Source organism: Magallana gigas, chromosome 6 (genome assembly GCF_963853765.1).
Source record: "Magallana gigas chromosome 6, xbMagGiga1.1, whole genome shotgun sequence".
Classification (NCBI taxonomy): domain Eukaryota; kingdom Metazoa; phylum Mollusca; class Bivalvia; order Ostreida; family Ostreidae; genus Magallana; species Magallana gigas.
The window spans coordinates 40291332-40310162 of record NC_088858.1 but is presented as its reverse complement, the minus strand read 5'-3'; the positions used below and the strand labels follow the sequence as shown (position 1 = coordinate 40310162).

At 34.3% G+C, this 18831-nt stretch overlaps 3 protein-coding genes across 4 annotated transcripts; 2 read left to right on the top strand and 1 right to left on the bottom strand.

Annotated features, from left to right (window-relative positions):
- Window positions 1-3054: 3054 nt before the first annotated feature.
- LOC105325725 (uncharacterized protein DDB_G0284459) lies at window positions 3055-9316 on the bottom strand. Of its 2 annotated transcripts, none has more exons than XM_011425410.4 (6): window positions 8405-9316; window positions 8105-8172; window positions 7817-7906; window positions 7484-7621; window positions 7012-7110; window positions 3055-6672 (listed from the first exon to the last, which is right to left on the bottom strand). In XM_011425410.4, the coding sequence occupies exons 1-6, from the start codon at window positions 9081-9083 to the stop codon at window positions 5722-5724; spliced, it is 2025 nt and encodes a 674-aa protein (XP_011423712.3). In that variant the 5' UTR covers window positions 9084-9316; the 3' UTR covers window positions 3055-5721. The 2 variants fall into 2 exon arrangements, with proteins under 2 accessions (XP_011423712.3, XP_011423713.3); XM_011425411.4 differs by having other exon boundaries at window positions 7484-7618.
- A 1531-nt stretch (window positions 9317-10847) lies between these two features.
- Window positions 10848-12875, top strand: LOC105325726 (tripartite motif-containing protein 2). The gene has a single exon (XM_011425412.4). It carries the CDS (start codon window positions 10848-10850, stop codon window positions 12873-12875), a length of 2028 nt encoding a protein of 675 aa, XP_011423714.4.
- A 2427-nt stretch (window positions 12876-15302) lies between these two features.
- LOC105325727 (uncharacterized) lies at window positions 15303-18438 on the top strand. Its single transcript, XM_011425413.4, has 6 exons — window positions 15303-15743; window positions 15883-16045; window positions 16229-16399; window positions 16535-16650; window positions 16747-16864; window positions 17351-18438. Exons 1-6 carry the CDS (start codon window positions 15463-15465, stop codon window positions 17429-17431), a joined length of 930 nt encoding a protein of 309 aa, XP_011423715.3. The 5' UTR covers window positions 15303-15462; the 3' UTR covers window positions 17432-18438.
- Window positions 18439-18831: the final 393 nt, after the last annotated feature.

Below are 18831 nucleotides of genomic sequence, written 5' to 3'. Positions count from 1 at the left end.
GCGGCCCTAAGAAAATCACAAACTGCACGAAATAATCCGGATAATATCAGTCTCGAATTCCCATACCAGACGATTTAGCTGTTTCTTTTAGCTATTACCTACTATTATACATTTACAGGAATTCTGTGAATTTTACTTACTTTTCACAATTATTTATCATTTTGTTAAAAGAAGGATGTAAATATAAAATTAAATAATTAAATGTTTTCTAGATCTATTCCTATGAATCACCAAAGAAAGCATTTTATTGTTTAAATAATCTCGAAAGGCTATGTAAAGGTTTTAACAAAATTTGTTTACTAAAACTAAATTATGTTGAGAGTTGAAGTACATGTCTTTTCTTGCAATAAAAAAAAACCTCGCAAGCTTTCTAAAAATGGCAATGAGGGGTTAACCGATAACTACAGTCAAACTTCGTTATCTCGAACTAGATGGGACTGTTTAAAAACTTTGAGATATCAAGGGTAAAATACTTATAAATAAAGGGTTGGGACTTTCAAATCACTTTAACAAATCCATAATTGTATTCGAGATATCATTGTTCGAGATATCAAAGTTTAGCTGTAGTTATATTGGAAATGTTAATGCATAGTATATATGTACATATTTTAATTCAGTTAAATTGAATATCTAAAACTATAGTAATAAGAACAGAAAATAGTGTTCATACAGCAGAAATCAATAACGACAAATTGAAATATACCGCTATTCTATAATTCAACATAATTCTATGTCAATATTACATTTAAAAACAAAAAAAGTTTTATTTTTTAAAAAAAATGAAAAAGGATCACCACCAGAATTTTAACCCAAAACACTACATGTTTTTATTCACTAAACCTGGACGAAATCAGTGAGCCATTGGAGACTTTAAAATACGTGGTTTAAAGTAGTGTTTAAAAAAACATTGTCATATTTATGGACTTTAATTATTATCCTTCAAAAAAATATTTTGAAAAAGTACATAATTAATAATCTCTGGGTCAGCTAGCTCTCCAACTTTTTTTTTGAAAAAGCGACATTTTAATGTTAAAATATGTTATCAATACACGATAGCTTTTTTCTCAAATTGTTATACCGAGCGCAGCTCGCCGGCGCGCAGCGCCGGCGCGAAGCGAGCTCTACCGGCAAGGCGTGTGTGAATAGAAAATTCGGACTAGTTGCACATTCATTCAACGGATTTTTTTGGCGTCAGTAAATCGGACCAGTAATGCATCGTTTTAATCGTCCCAGTAGTTCCCTGTAATCATGGCAATTTTTATCACTTCACACTCTCACGAGAATCAGCAAGACAAATTTAGACAGTAAAAACAATAACGATGTAAGCGACATACAGTCAATGTTACCTCTAAAGTTCACCTCAGTACACTTTCAATCAAAAATAATCGTGTGACGTCACAAACGTTTACACATTGATCCGATATATTTTTTCGGAGTCAGTAAATTTTGACCCACAATTCATAGTACCAATGGTTTCCAACCTCACGTTCCAACATCACGTTCTCCCGAGAATCAAAGTAAAACCTTTGAAAAGCTTATAAGATGTGTAATTTTAAGAACATCATGCTTTTTAAGTAAATAAAACAGTATACTTCGCATACTTTTATTTCTCAGGGGAGTTTTAAAGAGTAAGACGACACTTAATCAACGTCATCTTTGACGTCACAATAAGCACTGATAAGGGGAAATTACTCTAATTGAAGTTATTGTAAATCTGCTGAAATGACCAAAATCCTCTTAAAATCTTGCAAAGGCTAAGATAAAGAACAGCTGACGAATAAGGACATTTCTTCAGATACAGGAAACGGTTGTAAATTGCACTAATTTGGATGAATGCTCACAAATATTTTATTCACTATAATTACGGTAATTTCCTGAAACGTAACGTTATACGTAGCAGCGCCTTTTTTTAAAGGGGGTGGGTGGGTGGATGGCAGCCTCATCCAAAAAATCTTTGCAAGCAAAAAGAAAAATAAATCATGAAAATTCTGATCCTTCAGCTCTTTAGCAGTTCAATGGTTTCTTTAATCATTTATTACATGCGGGGGGGGGGGGGGGACAACATCATGTTCTTTTAACATGATAAGCAAATATTTTTAAGCGTAAATTAAAAATAAAATTAAACATTAATTATTTTTTTTTAAGTGGAGGGGCAAATCCATGGTAAGTCGATTTTCTATGTATAAATTGACAAAAATGAAAAAAAAATTAGCATGGGGGGAGCTCTATGATGAGTCAAGTTTTATATGTAAGTTTAAGAAAAAATGTCTACTGCAAAAAAAAGGGGGAAATCAATCAATCAATCATAATCACAATCACTTTAAAAGAGGAGATGCAGTGCAATGAATATTTATATATTAAAATCTTTATTATTTAACAACATTGTATCTGAGATTAAACTATTGTTCTACATATAAATAAATAAATTATAACAAATCTATAAAACTATGAATAATGAAAATTTACTGAAAAATAGGTATGTTTTATTTTTTGGCATTCAAATTTCACGTTGTTAATTTAATTTTATTAATTTATTATAATTCATTGTTTGATCACATGCTGTGCTCGCCCCAACGGTCGCACCGTAAAACATATTAATATCATTTACTACCTTATATGTAAAAAAAAAAAATACTAAATTCCACCATCTTGTTTTTAGTGGGGCCATCTCAAAATATTAAAATACACCAAATTTTGCTATATATTTGGTACATTACGAATAAAGATTGGTGTAACGGATTCATTCAAAAAATAAGGAAAATGTCCTCAAGGATAGCATCATTCTGCAATTAAAAGTTGCTGAGAAAAATGCGTCAAAAATTTGTTACGGACATAAAGGCAGACACACAAGGAAAAACAGTATGCCATCTCACCTACAGAGGGGGGGAATAACTAAGACCAGAAATAACAAAAATTTGACCATCGAAGGGCTCCTGCTCCAAAAACCTTACATTCTCTAGCATTCAAAATACTTAAGTTAGTATATGGTCAATGCGTATATTATTGGGTCGTATTCAGCTTTTAACAAATAAAGAAAACAAACACAGCCTCAAATAATTTTGACGATTTACTTTCTAATCCAACTTCATATAAATATTTTTTTATTTCCTTTTTCTTTTTTTGCAAAAAACAGCACCTTCATTCTATACGTATACTAAATACAATCAAAAATAGTACCAAGAATATGAGATTTAATATAATATTAGTTTTCATCATAAACTATTTCATATACATATTTTTAACAAATGGTGAAAATATTGCAGAGTAAAAATGAAGTTAAATGCAAATAACTACCGTATTTCCAAATTATGTATAACTTTCAAAAAACATGAAAATGGTACAAGAATGAAAAATTACAAAATACACAAATATAATAGATCAACAGAAAATGTGAAAATGAGCTCAGAAATAGGATAGAATGGTGAGAAAACTGAGAAATATTGTGGTTTCATCAATATAAGTTAAATACCAATTTTCGTGGATTTCGCTGTTAAGTTAATAATTAAGACATTCAGTATAATAAAATAAATAGTGCCTGTTTGGGAGGATAACAGTTGAAATTGACACCCCTCGAAAACCATTGTCAACCTCCGCTTTGCGTCGGATGACAATGGTTTCCTCGGGATGTCAATTTCAACTGTTACCCTCCCAAACAGGCACTTTTTATATAGTAACATTTTATATTGATGGGGTCATTGGCCAAAATTTACGTATCCTTGAAACTGTGATTTTCACTTCATTCATGAAAAATGATGGCCTTGAATATTAATGAAACCACAGTATTTATATTCCAGTACTGTAACATTTAAATATCCTTGGTTCAGTTGCATATTTTATCATAATTAAACAGCAAAGATTTCTTTTTCAGCACTAGAAAAGCACAAATACAAATTGCTGCTGTATATATTCATTTAAAAATGCAGACTTCAAAACTGTTGATAAAAACCCTTCATTAAACACATGTATATAAGATATTTGTTCATTTAAGCATTGAAATTTTTTAATATTGCCAGTCCATACCAGGATGTACAGACAAATACGAATACTGCATGTTTTTCTAAAACCATTGTCATATCTATATTGCTAGAATTCTGGTAAATCTAATACATAATCATCAAACCATAAAAATGTACTGGCCGACAATAGTTAACATTGTATGCTACACATGTAGAGATTCTTGCCCTGTAATTTACATGTCAGTCTTCTTTGGTTAATGTAAATGGATCTTTTAGAAAATTAAGTCATGGCTACTCCTCTAATGTAAAATAAAGAAATAAATTATCATGCTACTTTTAAAACCATAAACCAACTTATATTACAATGAACATAAAAATATATTTTTTATTAACCTGACTTATAGTCATTTACATGTACATGTATATCCTTGTCTTCCCAATTCTTTAATTTTAAGGTTCTTTCAATATCAAATTTGACATTCTACAGAAAGATTTAAAATTTGCTTGCCAATTATCAGTTTAAGCAAAATTCAGTAGATTGATTAACAACAGTTTAAACTAATTCATACAGTATCAAAGCTGAATTCAACAGTCAAAATCATAAATACAAGGTAAGCATTGCAACAGGTAAGTTGGTTTATTGAGTTTGTCGTCAAAGGCTATGGCTGCCATATTTAAACAACATATTGCCAAAATTAAAATCTGTCTGAAGACTCACTATAACTACAAGAAAGTCATAAATATTGCATAGTTACATGTATGTGTGACATTGATGTGACTGTATTAAAAAAAGAGAATGGCAATGCCAGATTTGATGTCATCAAATCCCATGCTGATAATTCATGATAAATGTTGTTTAATATATGTAAAACAAAATACAAATCCACATCAAATTTTGTTCATTCCCGAAAAAAACAACATTTATGATACAAAATAGTTCACAACAAACTTGTCTATCATGATAAAGTACAACATATAAACTTAATACAACCTATTTTTTTAAAAAATGGTGTAAAGTTTATGAGTTACAAAATAATCACTGACATCATAAATAATAAAGCCAGCTTCGCTGATAAATGCTTGTGTATATAACATGTATGTAATAACAATGAAATAATCTCTATCAAAAAATCTACAACCCAAAAATCCAACATTTAAAAATTCAAAATTAACAGTATGTATGTTTATCATTATCAGATAAGGAAAACTAGTTCCCTTACAATGATAGACACAATACAAGTTTGTTAACCATGCATGCATAGTGTATAAAAAGTTGGTAATACATGTACATGTAATAATTTTCAATAAATAAACAGTGGCATTATGGTTAAATTTGCCCTATTTCAAAAATGGGTTCTTGATCATAATAAAAATGCCAAAAGGAAATCAATGAAAAATTATACATGAATGGCACATGTTCAGAACATTTAAGAATGAGACCAGACACCATTAAAAACTTGGTACAGTCAAAGAAAATTGAGATCTAGTTTGCTGTATGGTTGCAGTACGATTGGAAATAATTCGTTTGAAAATGACTTACACATAATACAAAACTTTGACAATATTCCAGACTGTTATAAATACTTATGGTAATGCTTTAACATTTGCCATGGCACCATAAAATTTTTTCCTTTTTTTACACTTCACTTCAGTATACAAATGTTACACAATGTAGATCATAAAAACTCAACATCTAGAATACATTATGTGTAAATACTTGGACAATAAATAGAATAATACCCTTTTTGCAGAAAAGCTATACACCTCAATGGTAAGATCCCTTACTGGTTTTAGATATAGCCTCATGTCTGGGATCCCTCAAATCCCAGGGATCCGGTGTACGTAATTCCCTTGTTCTCCTTGGATCTCCATCTCTGGATGCACTAGTCTCTCGGGAATAGCTACCCTCTCTGGCCTCCCTCGTATAACTGCCCTCCCTAACTTCTCGTGTATAGCTGCCCTCCCTAGCCTCACGGGGAACGCTGCTTTCCCTGGGTCTCCCCCTGTCCCTCAACTCTTGGCTATAGTTGTGCGGTCCTTGTGTTGGGTTCTGACCTCCTCTGTTGTAATCTCTTCCTCTCACATCTGACTGAGAGAAATGCTTTTTGTATGGCTGTCTAGGTGAAGGGGGTGGGATCAGATCTGACTGAGAACTTGCCCTGTGCTGATAGTTGGACTTTAACTGGTCATACTGTCCCCCTTGACCCCCATGTCCAAGTCTGTCCTTATAGTAATTGGAGGGTAGATTTGGTCGGTCATAAGGTTGTGAGGCATAGGAGCTATGGTCACTATCATATGAGGATACTGATGCTGGGGGTCTCTCTTTGGGGTAGAGGGGGGGTGGGGACCTATACTGTTGGTAGTGGGGCAGGTTGTGGGAATGCACTGTGTGAGAGGATCCAGGGTGGGGCACTGTAGAATTGCACTGCAAAACAGGGCCCCCAGGGGGAGAGGTTTGATAATTGCCAAAAGAATCAGGATTAGCATTGTACTGTGGAGAGCCTTGAGGTGGGAGGTAATGTTGGGCATTGTTCTGCTGATAGTCATGATTTGGGACACTGGATGAGGAGGGGGATTTTCTGGTCTCACCGACTGGGCCCTGGGATGGTTGTCTGTGGGGTGGGGGTACTGGGGGAGGGGGTGGGGCCATATTTTCATAGACTGGATGTGGGGTATCTCTCTCAGATTTAGTGTCCCCCAGTTTCCTCCATACAACCTAAAAAAGAAGCAATGAACATAAGTTTAAATATTCGATATATGCTATGTAATGACATATTCATTATATTTGAGATATTTTTTGAGAATTTTTTATGCATGAGATGACTTAAAAATCTTGACAGTAGTTCATTTAGATTGATAGAAGATTTCGATATCACAATGAATTGAAGACAACAATGACTAATGATATTAAAGTTTATAATATAATTCAACTGCTATCAAACATTCAATACAATACTAAGCTCTTATTTCTAAAATTCCCACAGGGTGGCTATGGAGTAACAAATCTTGCTAATACAGATCTGTATAACTAAAACCTGTTTTCTGCTGAACTTACGTTGCACATCTCTCTAACTATAGCCTTCTCTTTATCATCTAGGTTCTCTCCCCCTACGTCTGTCTTGGGACGTTCTAGTTGTTCGTGGACTTCGAGCACCTAAAATAGGTAAGCAGTGTATAGATGACTAGACATGTCAGAATCACAAAGTTTAGGATCAACAAATATATAGAGTTGACAGTATAATGACACTGAGTGAAAATTCAATTAACTGTAATCAGTGATATCATCAATTAGCTGCCACTGGATATGTATGAAAGGTCCAGTGCACGTGTATCTTAGAATGATCCATGACTGCCTTCATACTACTTTTATAGAACTGTTTGTTTTTCCTTTTCTTGATTCACTGATGATAACCTTACTGATTTTAAAACATCTACATATCCTAATGCATTGTTATCCTTCCATTACAGGAAACTTTCAAATAAAAAAATATACCGGTAATTTACCGGCGGTAAATCAGATCTGTTACCTTCATGGCATGTACTACAGCCTCTGGTTTGGAGGGTGTGTCTGCCAGGGTACTGGGGGTGCTGGGTACCGAGGAATGCTGGTCACTGCCATTCTTCCCCACAGGTGTACCTCTCTGCTCCGAGGCCAGAAGACTCTGTTGTTTAAAATTACTATGATGTTTATTATCTTTTATGACAGTTCTTGTGGCACAGAAATTCATCAGCACTTACATCTTAATGTATCATTTACTATCAATGTAAGACTAAAACATCCTCTACATCTTCAAATCTGTTCTCATATTAGCAAATTGCTGAAACATTTGTTGCAAAAGAAATACAAAAAGTTTCTTTACCACTGGTTTTACTGGTGAGCCTTTTAACTGCAGGTGGGATGGAGGATTCGGGGACTGTTTGTCAGGGCTCGAAAATTTGTGCCCAGATTTCTGCAATACATTTGTATATAATAATCAACTGATAATAATGTGGCTGTACATTACAACTGTTTAAGAAATTCCTTGTAGCTTTTATCAGTGTTTATTAACCAGTTTGTTTGACTGTTAAGATGTTGCTTTGTACACAAAAAGATGTGAGTTCAATCCAACCACTGGCAAAATATAGATGTTGAAAATATCCATGCACACCTGTAAATCTGTTTTTTCTTTCTCTAATTGTTGGACTTGAGACTCAAGTTGTTGGATGTAAGTTGAATCTGCAAGAAACAAAAATATCACATTTTAATATTCTGTTATTATACCTACAGTCCTTTACCTTATTAGTAGCCACTTGTTCAGTAGCACCTATAGTTTCTGAATCTACACATTTTGTACAATTGCTTCTAAAATGCATGCTTATAGTTATAACAAACAGCGGAGCTTAGAGGTTGTGTATGTAAACCTGAATACATTGGACTGGAAAGACAGAGGTTTCAGAGTGTTACTTGCCTCTTCTATTCACATTGTTTGTAACAGCTACATCAGGAATCTGTGGGGGTTGATTATTTTCTTCATGCCCGGCTGTTGTACTATTGCTACTGCCATCACCATCGTCTCGAGTCTGGGTAAAGCGAATTCGTTCTTGGTCAAGGTACAAGCACAGCTCTTTTAGCTCAGTGTTTTCGGAGATCAACTCGTCCTGCTTGTTCTCAAGAGCTTTGAGCTTTTCTTGATATGCAGAGACCTCACTTCTCATTACCGATGCAGTGTAACGGCCAAATCTCTGCCATTCGCGAGCCAGTTTTCTACTTCTCTGTCTGTCATCATCCAGAAAACAACAGAGGTCTCTGAGTTCTTGGTTGTCGTCTTGCAATTTCTGATTAATGTCTTTGAGACCTCGCATCTCCTTGTTGTAGATCTGGACTCGTCTGTTTACGTCTTTGATGATGCTACTATGCTCAGCGATGATTGATCGGTTTTCTGATTCAAGACGCCTCACCATACGTAGAAGATCATCCACCCCCTGTCTTCTGAGCTCATCATCACTCTGTTTACCTATCGAGGCACCGTACTGGCTGGGGGTAATAGGTTTGTAAGGTCCCAGACCTGGCGAGTTTTGCATCGGTACAGGTGTACTACGAGCACTTGACCCTGCAGATGGCACTGACGAAACGCTCATTTTCACCATGTATACAGATTAAAATGGTACTGTATTTTGTTGTACAATGTGCACGATCTTATCTGCAAACTATACACGGCGAAGGAAAGCCCTGTGAATATCGAAATTCGAAAAGCTTCCGTTAATTATTACAAAAACAATATATCCATGAAAACCGCTGCATTAAACTAAATTAAAGTATTGTTTGTCCCTGTTCAGTAACATGGCTGACGCATGTTTACTTCCGTTTACTGAGGTGTTTCCCCGACAGATGGCGTAAAAATAGAATAAATGTTAGCCCAAGTGCAGAATGATTCGCAATTTGTCGCTAAACAAGATAAATTTTAACTTACAAAAAAAGGGAATTGTCTTAGCGAAGCCTCTCACTACTTAATGTTGTTGGATCAAGATAAAAATATGTAGACAAAAAATACTTTAAAAATACAAAGAAAACATAGGGGAGCAGTGTTCATTCCTCTGAGTTATATGGTGCATTTAATTTTGTCTTTTTGGACTTAAAATGCAATCGCCAGGGACGAATGTCATCCCTGATGTCACATCACATATTGTTTTGGATTATACACAATGATAAGATTAATTAGAGAGATTAAGAAAAAATATTTTTGAAGCTGCTTTAAAAATTCTCATGACATACATGCAATTTGTTTGGAAATGCACTGTGATTAAAGCTTCTTGAATATATAAAAAAAATTATAAATTTAATTCTGTTCGTCTAGATGTGTATTCAGTATTATTTTGACATATTTAAATAAAACATGGTGGTAGGTGATGTCAAAATTTAGATAAAGGGCTTCAAAGGTAAAATTATTGCAAAATTTGGCGCGAAAAAAAATCAGCCTGCGGCATGATTTTATAGGCCCGTACTGAATGTCTATCAAATTCTCTACTAGATTTGATTTCGTTCATGTTAAAGGACCTACAGAATACGCTTCAAACACATCAAATGTTAAAAATGTGCGTTTTAAATTAAAGTTCAATCAAACAAAAAGTATACATTGAAATTTCATAAGATTGCCTTTTTTTTTGGGGGGGGGGGGGGTGTAGTCACTTTCCTTTGAGTAACCTTCCACATAAAAACTTATTTTTCATTGATTTCAAATGAATTTTCTTTGTGAATGTTATGTAAAAATAATATACTAACCATTCAGTATTGATCAAATAAATATGATCACACTAATTTAAAAAATAATATGCGCGTGTTGTGCAAACATTTTGATGCTAAACATACCTGACAATTTCATCACATTTTGCACCAAATTAATGTTTTATGTCGTTGGTCATTATCTGAAAGAAGGAGATAGAAAGGAGAAACCAAGAATAAAACTTTTAAGTGTGTTAATTTGAACCAAAAATATACAAGAATGTATAGTACATTGTGTAAATGCATGCATGTCGATAAACACATTTGTTAGATAACTGTACTATAAATGCATGCATGTTATTATATTCTAAAAATTAATAACTTTCTAAAATAATCATCGATTTTTAATTGAAATTGCTATAGCTAAAACAATAGCTTAGTTCAACAAAGGAACTTTAAATTTATATCAATTACTAAAATAGGGTCCAAATTTAACTATAATAGAAAGCACATTCGCAAGAGTGGTTTCTAATAGGTAGAAAAATCACGCCTTTTAACCGATAGAATGCAAAGAAACAAAAAGTGAACTTATGCATTTGAGAAGCATGGCAGTTGACTGTCTAAAAGTTGTAATCTCTGCCGATTGAATGAGGCTTGTTGAATTGGAATATAATGAAATGAATTCATCCAAGATGGCGGGAGAGGTAATAAGACTACCCTCGATCTCTTCCTTCTCTAACAGTCTCACAGGTGTACCACTCTCAAATTCTGCCAAAACAAGGAGTTCCAGTACCATAACAAGTAAGATGGCGGTCATATCCGAAGAATCGGAAACAACCCGAACCCCTCGGGCTTTACTGAATGAAGACAGCCAATTTGAATGGTGCGGACTTTGTTTTGATGATTACAGCGATCCAAAAATGTTGCCCTGTTACCATTCCTACTGCAGCCGATGTCTAAACGAATACATCGACCAAACAAAAGATGCCGGTAGCTTCGCTTGTCCTCTTTGTAAGATAAGACACGCAGTACCAATGGACGGAGCGCAAGGGTTTAAGCCAAATATCTACATAAATGCCTTACAGGCTACAAAAAATATCAAAAACACAATTTGCGAAACATGCGACGATGGCAAAACATTAGCGGAAACGTATTGCTTGGAATGTGAGCAGAATTTTTGTACCCGATGTGGAACAATTCACCTGAAGATGAAAATGTCCAAGTCTCATCATTTAGTTTCAGAAAAGCCAGGCGAACACGGCCAAAAGATGACGTCACGTTCTTATTGCGGGGAACATAAACAAGAAATCGACATTTTTTGCTTCAAATGTAGAATGCCAATTTGTGAGAACTGCCGTGATCAAGCACATGAACAACACAATACGCAAAACATTAAGGAGTTTGCCAATGAAGTGAAGAGGGAATTGACTGAATCAGTGGATTTCTTGCAGAGTTACCTACCGTCACTAAAGGAGAGACTTAGAGATGTCGAAAATCATGATGAAGCCGTTTTAAGCATAAAAAGACATTTGATCGACCAAATTGACGCACGTTCTGAAAAGTTACATAGGGAAATCGAGGACCTGAGAGAGAAATTTATAACCAAGATAAATTCAGAAATTCAAATAGAAGAGGACAGATTGGTTATTTTCAAAAATCGAGTTACCGAAGCGATAACGTTTGTTTCTTCCCAAGTAGCGGCAGCAAAACATTGCATAGATTTCGGTTCGAACCAAGACATTGCTGTTGGCAAGGAAACTTTGCAATTCCATCTACAAGAAGCGTCTAAAATGTTACCAGTTGGTTTTATTCCACGTTTCGATATAAACTTTTTAGAACCGCAGTCAGCGGAAACAATAACAGAGGATTTGTTCGGGAAAATTTCGAAACTTGGATCTACAACGGTAACAGTGACGGAAGTCGGCCACTATAAGGTTCCAGGAAGGCATCTGATTCGCGGTATTGCACCGGTATCTGATGGTAGAGCCTGGGTGATATGTGGATTTGATCCTCGTCTTCATCTTCTTAACCGACTAGGTTCTCGACTACGTACAATTAAACTTGGAAACGACATCGATGTCGACTACGTCACTTCCGACGAAAACGATAACGTGTATATTTCTTGTCGTAAGAACCGATGTATCAAACTTTTGAATAAAGATACAAGGATTCGAGACATGGTGGTTTTGAACGATTTTCCTAGAGGCATTGCTTTATCACAATCCGGAGACCTTCTTATCTGTCTTGCAAAATCCAGCACATATGACAAATATCGTCCAATGGACAAAAACGTTGTTGTGAAATACTCTAAACTTGGAAGCAAGGTCGTTGCGGAATTTGAGCGGGCACACATTCAAATGAAGTACCCAAGAAGAATTGCTGAAAATCTCAACGGAGATATTTATGTTTCTGACCACAAAGAAGGATGCGTTCACATTCTCACTCATGACGGAAAGGTCAAACACAGATACACTGGGACTGAGTCTACCAAACTCGGCGAACCGTGCGGAATCACGTGTGATCGCTATGGACACGTGATCATCGCAGACTATAAAAGCAACTGTATTCACCTCCTGGACCAGCAAGGACAGTTTGTGAGTCTCCTGACGAGGTCGGACAGCGTTACGAAGCAGCCGTTCTCGGTGGCCGTGGACGCTGACGGCTATCTCTGGGTGGGAGGAAGCAATGGAGTCGTCAAAATATTCCGATATCTTTTGTAATGTATGGAATCTTTTCTTGGGACACAACTTACACTTTTAGTGACAGCAAAAATAAAACTAAGAAACAAATGTTACTGTCATGTGAAACCGCGTTTTTTTTGTATTGTCCAAAAACAAAATGCTACAATTGGAATAAAAGAATTATGGCTATTTTTGAAGCAACTTAATTAAGGAAGTAGTCTTCTCGTTATCAAATACATTTCTTAAAATAAAAAATTCATGAAATTTTGATACAGTCAGACGGATCATATTACCAAATGATTCTATCACTTTAATCAAATTTGACCTTTTTGTTTTCGCATAAAGGTCAGGTCAAGGTCACTACCTTTTCCCTCAACGTAAAGGATGATAAAAATAAGTGTAGCTCTTTGTAGTTCTGTTGACATTTGTATAAAGTTTAAAGATTTTATTCTTCAATGAAATGATAGAATATCAGAATGTCTATAAGCTTATACTACTAAATTGGAATAAACATTTATACTAAAATTGAGATTGCTTAGCCTGCATTTCCTCTAATTTTCTTCAATTTTGAAGAGATTTTGATTATTTTTTTATGCTTCCAATAATAAAATATTTCTGATTTTTATATATTTTGAAGACTCTATATAAAGATATAAATTGACAGAAATTCAAATATATTGACCATCTAATAAGAGAAAAACTAATTTTTGTGATTTTTTTTTTACAAAAACCAATCTATAGAATGGGCGTTTTAAAAGGCTTATAAAAATGTAATTTGATGAGCAAATCATATTTTAAAAACTTATTCTGAAACCCAAGTATCATATCATTAGTTCACATTAGTAAAAAAAACCCAACATTAATGTTAATGTTTTTAAAAATGTTAAACAGACTCATTAATCTGCAGCATTTTTGAATTGCGAAACGTGTGATATTTTCCTACGCCATTATTACGCCAAAAATATAGTCCTTGTAAGATATTAAACATTGATTACTTTTTCTATGCCAGAGTTGTATGATAGTAAAAAAGAAAGGAAAATGTACTATTTTAATTTCCTTACAACTTGATTTAATGAACAATTAATCAAATTTACGATTGACAAGTCGAAAACCATAAAAGTTAATTGAGGCTAGTCAGAAAATTTCGTCTTCGGTTGCAAAGAGTCCAAGATTTATTTGGAATGACTGGTTGATTTATTAAAATAAATTTTAATATCCTCTGAATTTTTTCTCCACTCAGTAATTGTATTTATAAAGGTTATTGTCTATGAACAGATGAACAAACATATATTTACATGACAAATTCATCTTTTAACCCCCTTTTTCATATATGGCCAGAAATTAGTCCTGACTTTTACCCCTTTCAATTTGTAACCAGTAACATTGGTTACATCAGTAACAATGTTTGATTATGAATGATTTTCAAACTTTGATGTACTTGTGACTGGTTACAGTGGTTACTGGTTACATTGGTTACAATATAGAGTTATGTTTCGGTTAGGGTTAGGGTAAGGGTTATGGTTAGGGGTTAGTCTATGGTTATGGTTAGTTTAGGGTTTGGGGTTAGGGTTAGTTTAGGGTTAGGATTAGGGTTAAGGTTAGTTTAGGGTTAGGTAACCATTGTAATCAATGTTACCAATGTAACCAATTTAAAAAAGACCCCCATGTAAATCATGAAAATGACTGTCACCACTGTCACCCTATGTCACAATAGAATATAGTTGTAACCATTGTAACCAAATAAAATAAGACCCTCTGTTAAACAGAAAAAGGCTTGTCACCTCTTTTACCGCTTGTCACCAATGGATTATAGCTGTTACCATTGTAACCATTGTAACCACATAAAATAAGACCCCCTGCTAAACAGAAAAAAGGCTCGTCACCTCTGTTACCTCTTGTCACCAATAGATTATAGCTGTTACCATTGTAACCATTGTAACCATATAAAATAAGACACCCTAGCAGCTATAAACAGAAAAAGGCTTGTCACTTCTGTTACCCTTTGTCACCAATATAATACAGCTGTAACCATTGTTACTGGATGAAATTAAACCATTCAGCGGAAAGGAAATAATCAGTTTTGTCATATATATTACCTTTGTCACCAAAAAACAGTGCCATGTCACTGGTTACAAATGAAATGGGGTAAAAGTCAGGACTAATTTCTGGCCATATCCCTTTTTTGGTCTGAGACAATCTTTCGTAGTTTGTCCGCGTATGAACAACGATATATAGAATTGTGTGTTTTCTTGTTTATTTTTCATTGTTTTATTCAGTATACTCGTGAAATGATGATATAGGTGTTGCTGTTGTTTTGTACTTTTTTATACTCTCAGGAGCTTTTCATGGACTATTTCAAATTTGATTGAGATTAAAAAAAACCCACCAAAACAATGTCATGTGCGGTCTGACAACAAATATAACCAGTTATGTATTTTTTTCTGTAATGCTCGCTCATACCCACATGAATTAACCAAAGACGGACATAAACGACTCAGTTCAAGACCGACATAGCCAAATTGCGAAAACGTCAAAGGTAAAAATAGATGAAGATATCCGGAAGCATGTGTTGTGAAATAAACAAACATCGGAGACAGAGAATCGTTTTACTTACTAGATTCTAGAAATGAGCTCAGAATTTATACCCGGAGCGGAGGCGGGGGCAAATGTCAATGGTGAACTTGCAAGCGACCTAAACGATGTTCACAGTTTGTCAGTATTTGAGGACACACGTAAATACAGCGACGATGAAGTTAACAGATCAGAAATTCTGGACTTCGGTGATCAAGGTTTTTTACTGCACCAGTTAATGACACCTGAAGAGTGTGCACACATTATTGATGAAGGCGAAAAGATCGGATTTGGTGAAATTAAAGGAGCGAAGAGGGATTATCGCAGCTGTGATAGGTGAGTGAGAGAGAGAGAGAGAGAGAGAGAGAGAGAGAGAGAGACTTTTTTAATTATTGGTTTTCTTTAGTCCCAATTAACATCCTGCTTTGAATTCTCCATCAGTTCACCTTAAATTGTTGTATATGTCCATTTGTAGAATAGTAATAGAAAGTGAAGAATTATCACACATTTTATGGAAGAGAATACAGCCTTACCTTCCAGAGTTTAATGTACCAGAAGACGCCCATCTCCAAGATTTACACATTCATGGTGTGCCTTATTTACTGAGAGGCAAATGGCAGCCAATTGGATTGAATAAGGTAAATAAAGATCCCTTATTCTATCCTCAAATCAATTTATCAAAATGACCTGATATACATCAAGACAGTAAATCAATCAAGGGCCACATGTGGATATTGACTTTTGGGGATTTCTGCATCCGGCACATGTAAACAGATTGACCAAGTCACTCTTTATTTGAGCAGTTGTTTTATGTTTTTCAGCTGTTCAGGCTGTGCAGATATTTCCCAGGAGGACATTTTGCCCCTCATTTTGATGGCTTTTACAGTAAATCACCAGGAGAGAGGTCTCTAAAGACCTTTATGATTTATCTCAATGGAGACTTTGATGGAGGAAGCACTAATTTTGTTGATGAGACACAGACCTTACATAAGGTAAAAAAAAAAAATAGTGCATTCATTGTGCACAATCAAAGGGACAAAACTTCGATTACCATGCCTAATTTTAGTTGAAAATTAGCACAAAATCAAAATACCAATGACTGAAATTTGAGACAAATCTTTTCTTAGGATGAGAATGGAAAGTACTGTGCAGAAAAAGAAAACATAATCTGCAAGATTAAACCTGAAGCAGGGATGGCCATTTTGTTTAACCACCAAAGACTGCATGAGGGGGAACAACTCTTGTAGGTTTTATTTTGTTTGCAATTCTGGTAATACTATATAACCTGGTTAGTAATTAATAATTAAACAGCTTCTGATTTTTCTAATCCTATGTGTAGGTCTGGCAAAAAATACATACTGAGAACAGATATTATGTACAGAAAGATTGGAGAGAAAAAGATGGATGAAAAGCAAGAAAAAGCCATAGCAATGATACAGGAAGCGGAACGGCTTGAAGTATGTATTATAATAATGCATGTTATATATACATGTAAATGTGTGCATTTTATAGGTAACCTGGTATAAGAGCTCGGTACTAAATGTACTGGAACATGTATTGATATATCTAGAGTTTTTTTTTTTTTTAAATCAGATGTTTCAACTCACAATACAGATCTATAAAATAATGAGTTTATTTACACAAGTATTTTGTAAAGTTATAATGAATAAGCTATTTAATACAAGTACCCATGCATAACCCATATATTATATACATGACAATGGGACTGAATGGGTATGTTATATACAAGTATTGGTACATGTACCGGTATAAGGGATTTGATATTCAATCACCATCCAGTAATTTCTGCTCATTATCTATAAATGTAATTGCTAGCTATAGGTTTTGAATAAACTACAAACTGGTGATGTACAAATGCTTTTTTTCATTCAAGGATATATAAATTTCCTGAAGAACTTTTAACATTAAGACTTTAATTCCAGGCTCAAGGAGATTGTATGCAGGCAGCGGAGCTGTACAGGAAGGCGTTCAAGCTCTCACCAGAACTTGAAAACTGTTACTGATCCAAATAACAAATATATTTATCATCGCAAAGTTGTTATTCAAACATTACCTACCTTCATTGCAATATGTTGTCAGTGCCAAAAATGTTATTTTTTAAAAGTTTAAATTTGAAGCTTAAGTTTAAAGTCAGTCTACATATTTTTAGATATATGTGTCATGAAATACAGCGTATTACAGAATAAAATATAAATGATATATGGTTTTATATTTGTATTTTGAAATCCATCTTTAGCTTGATAAAAGAGTGATTTTCCATAATAATACATGTACAGTACATGTAAGATACCATAAGATTTATTAAATATTGTGTGTCAGACCTATCGGTATATGTATTAGAGCAAGAAAATCAATGATTTTTGTTTAATTTGTGAAGCAATCTTTCTCTATTTAAAAATGATTAATGACTATTGGATTGAGTTAAGAACAAAAGAAAAAAATGTTTAATGATATTTTCATATATCATTCAGTTATTGACTGGTTATAAGAGCAACATATAATTTGTTTGAACTGAAGACAGAGGCCGAAGTCAACATTTCTCTCTATAGGTCCAACAAATTATAGGTTGCCAAAATCCCAGTCAGTAACTGTTTTGTTATACCCTTCATTGCTGATGCAAGTATTATTTCAAGTACATGTAGTTACTTGCAATTCATGTCATAGAGCCATTCGGCTTTATCTGTTCTGCCGAGATCGGATTAACACGTACATGTACTAGCTGCGACAAAGTTGTCTAGCAATTTTGATGTTGGACCAAAAGACTGGTGAACATGGAAATTGTAAGACCAGTTGAAGTAATATTTGCTTTGTTGGACTTTTCCTTGGCAAGAATTATATAGAAGACTGTTAAAAGGGGTATAACAAATACCTATGCTGAACTTGGTATCTCTCCTTTTGGTCAAATGGACATGTTTTTAAAAAAAAAATTGAATCTTTTCAACATCAGGCTATTTGTATGACAATATCACAAATTGTAGCAGTATACATTTTGTGAATAAACATTTTTCTCCATCTACTGGTATGTTGAACTTTACCACTATTTAATAGGGCTTTATTATTTGGTTGGGAGAGGGTGGTCCCAGTTTGAATACTGTAAGTCGTTTTAATTCGTTAAAATTTCACGATTTCTCATTAAGTACCAATTGCGATCATTTTAATTTCACCCTGCAAAAAATTAATTGATCAGAATACAAGCATTGAAACATTTTTGAAAACTAATGATAGTATTCACAATGGGTTTGATTTCACGGGAAAATGAATCGCAAACAAAGTGAAATAAAAACCATCGTGTTTATTTGCCAATCTACAGTAATTTCAAGAATCTTCAAATTTTAATAGGATACTTGCTCTGTAATTTTACAAATTGTAGCATTGAAGTTTTATCAATGGCATTAATATCATT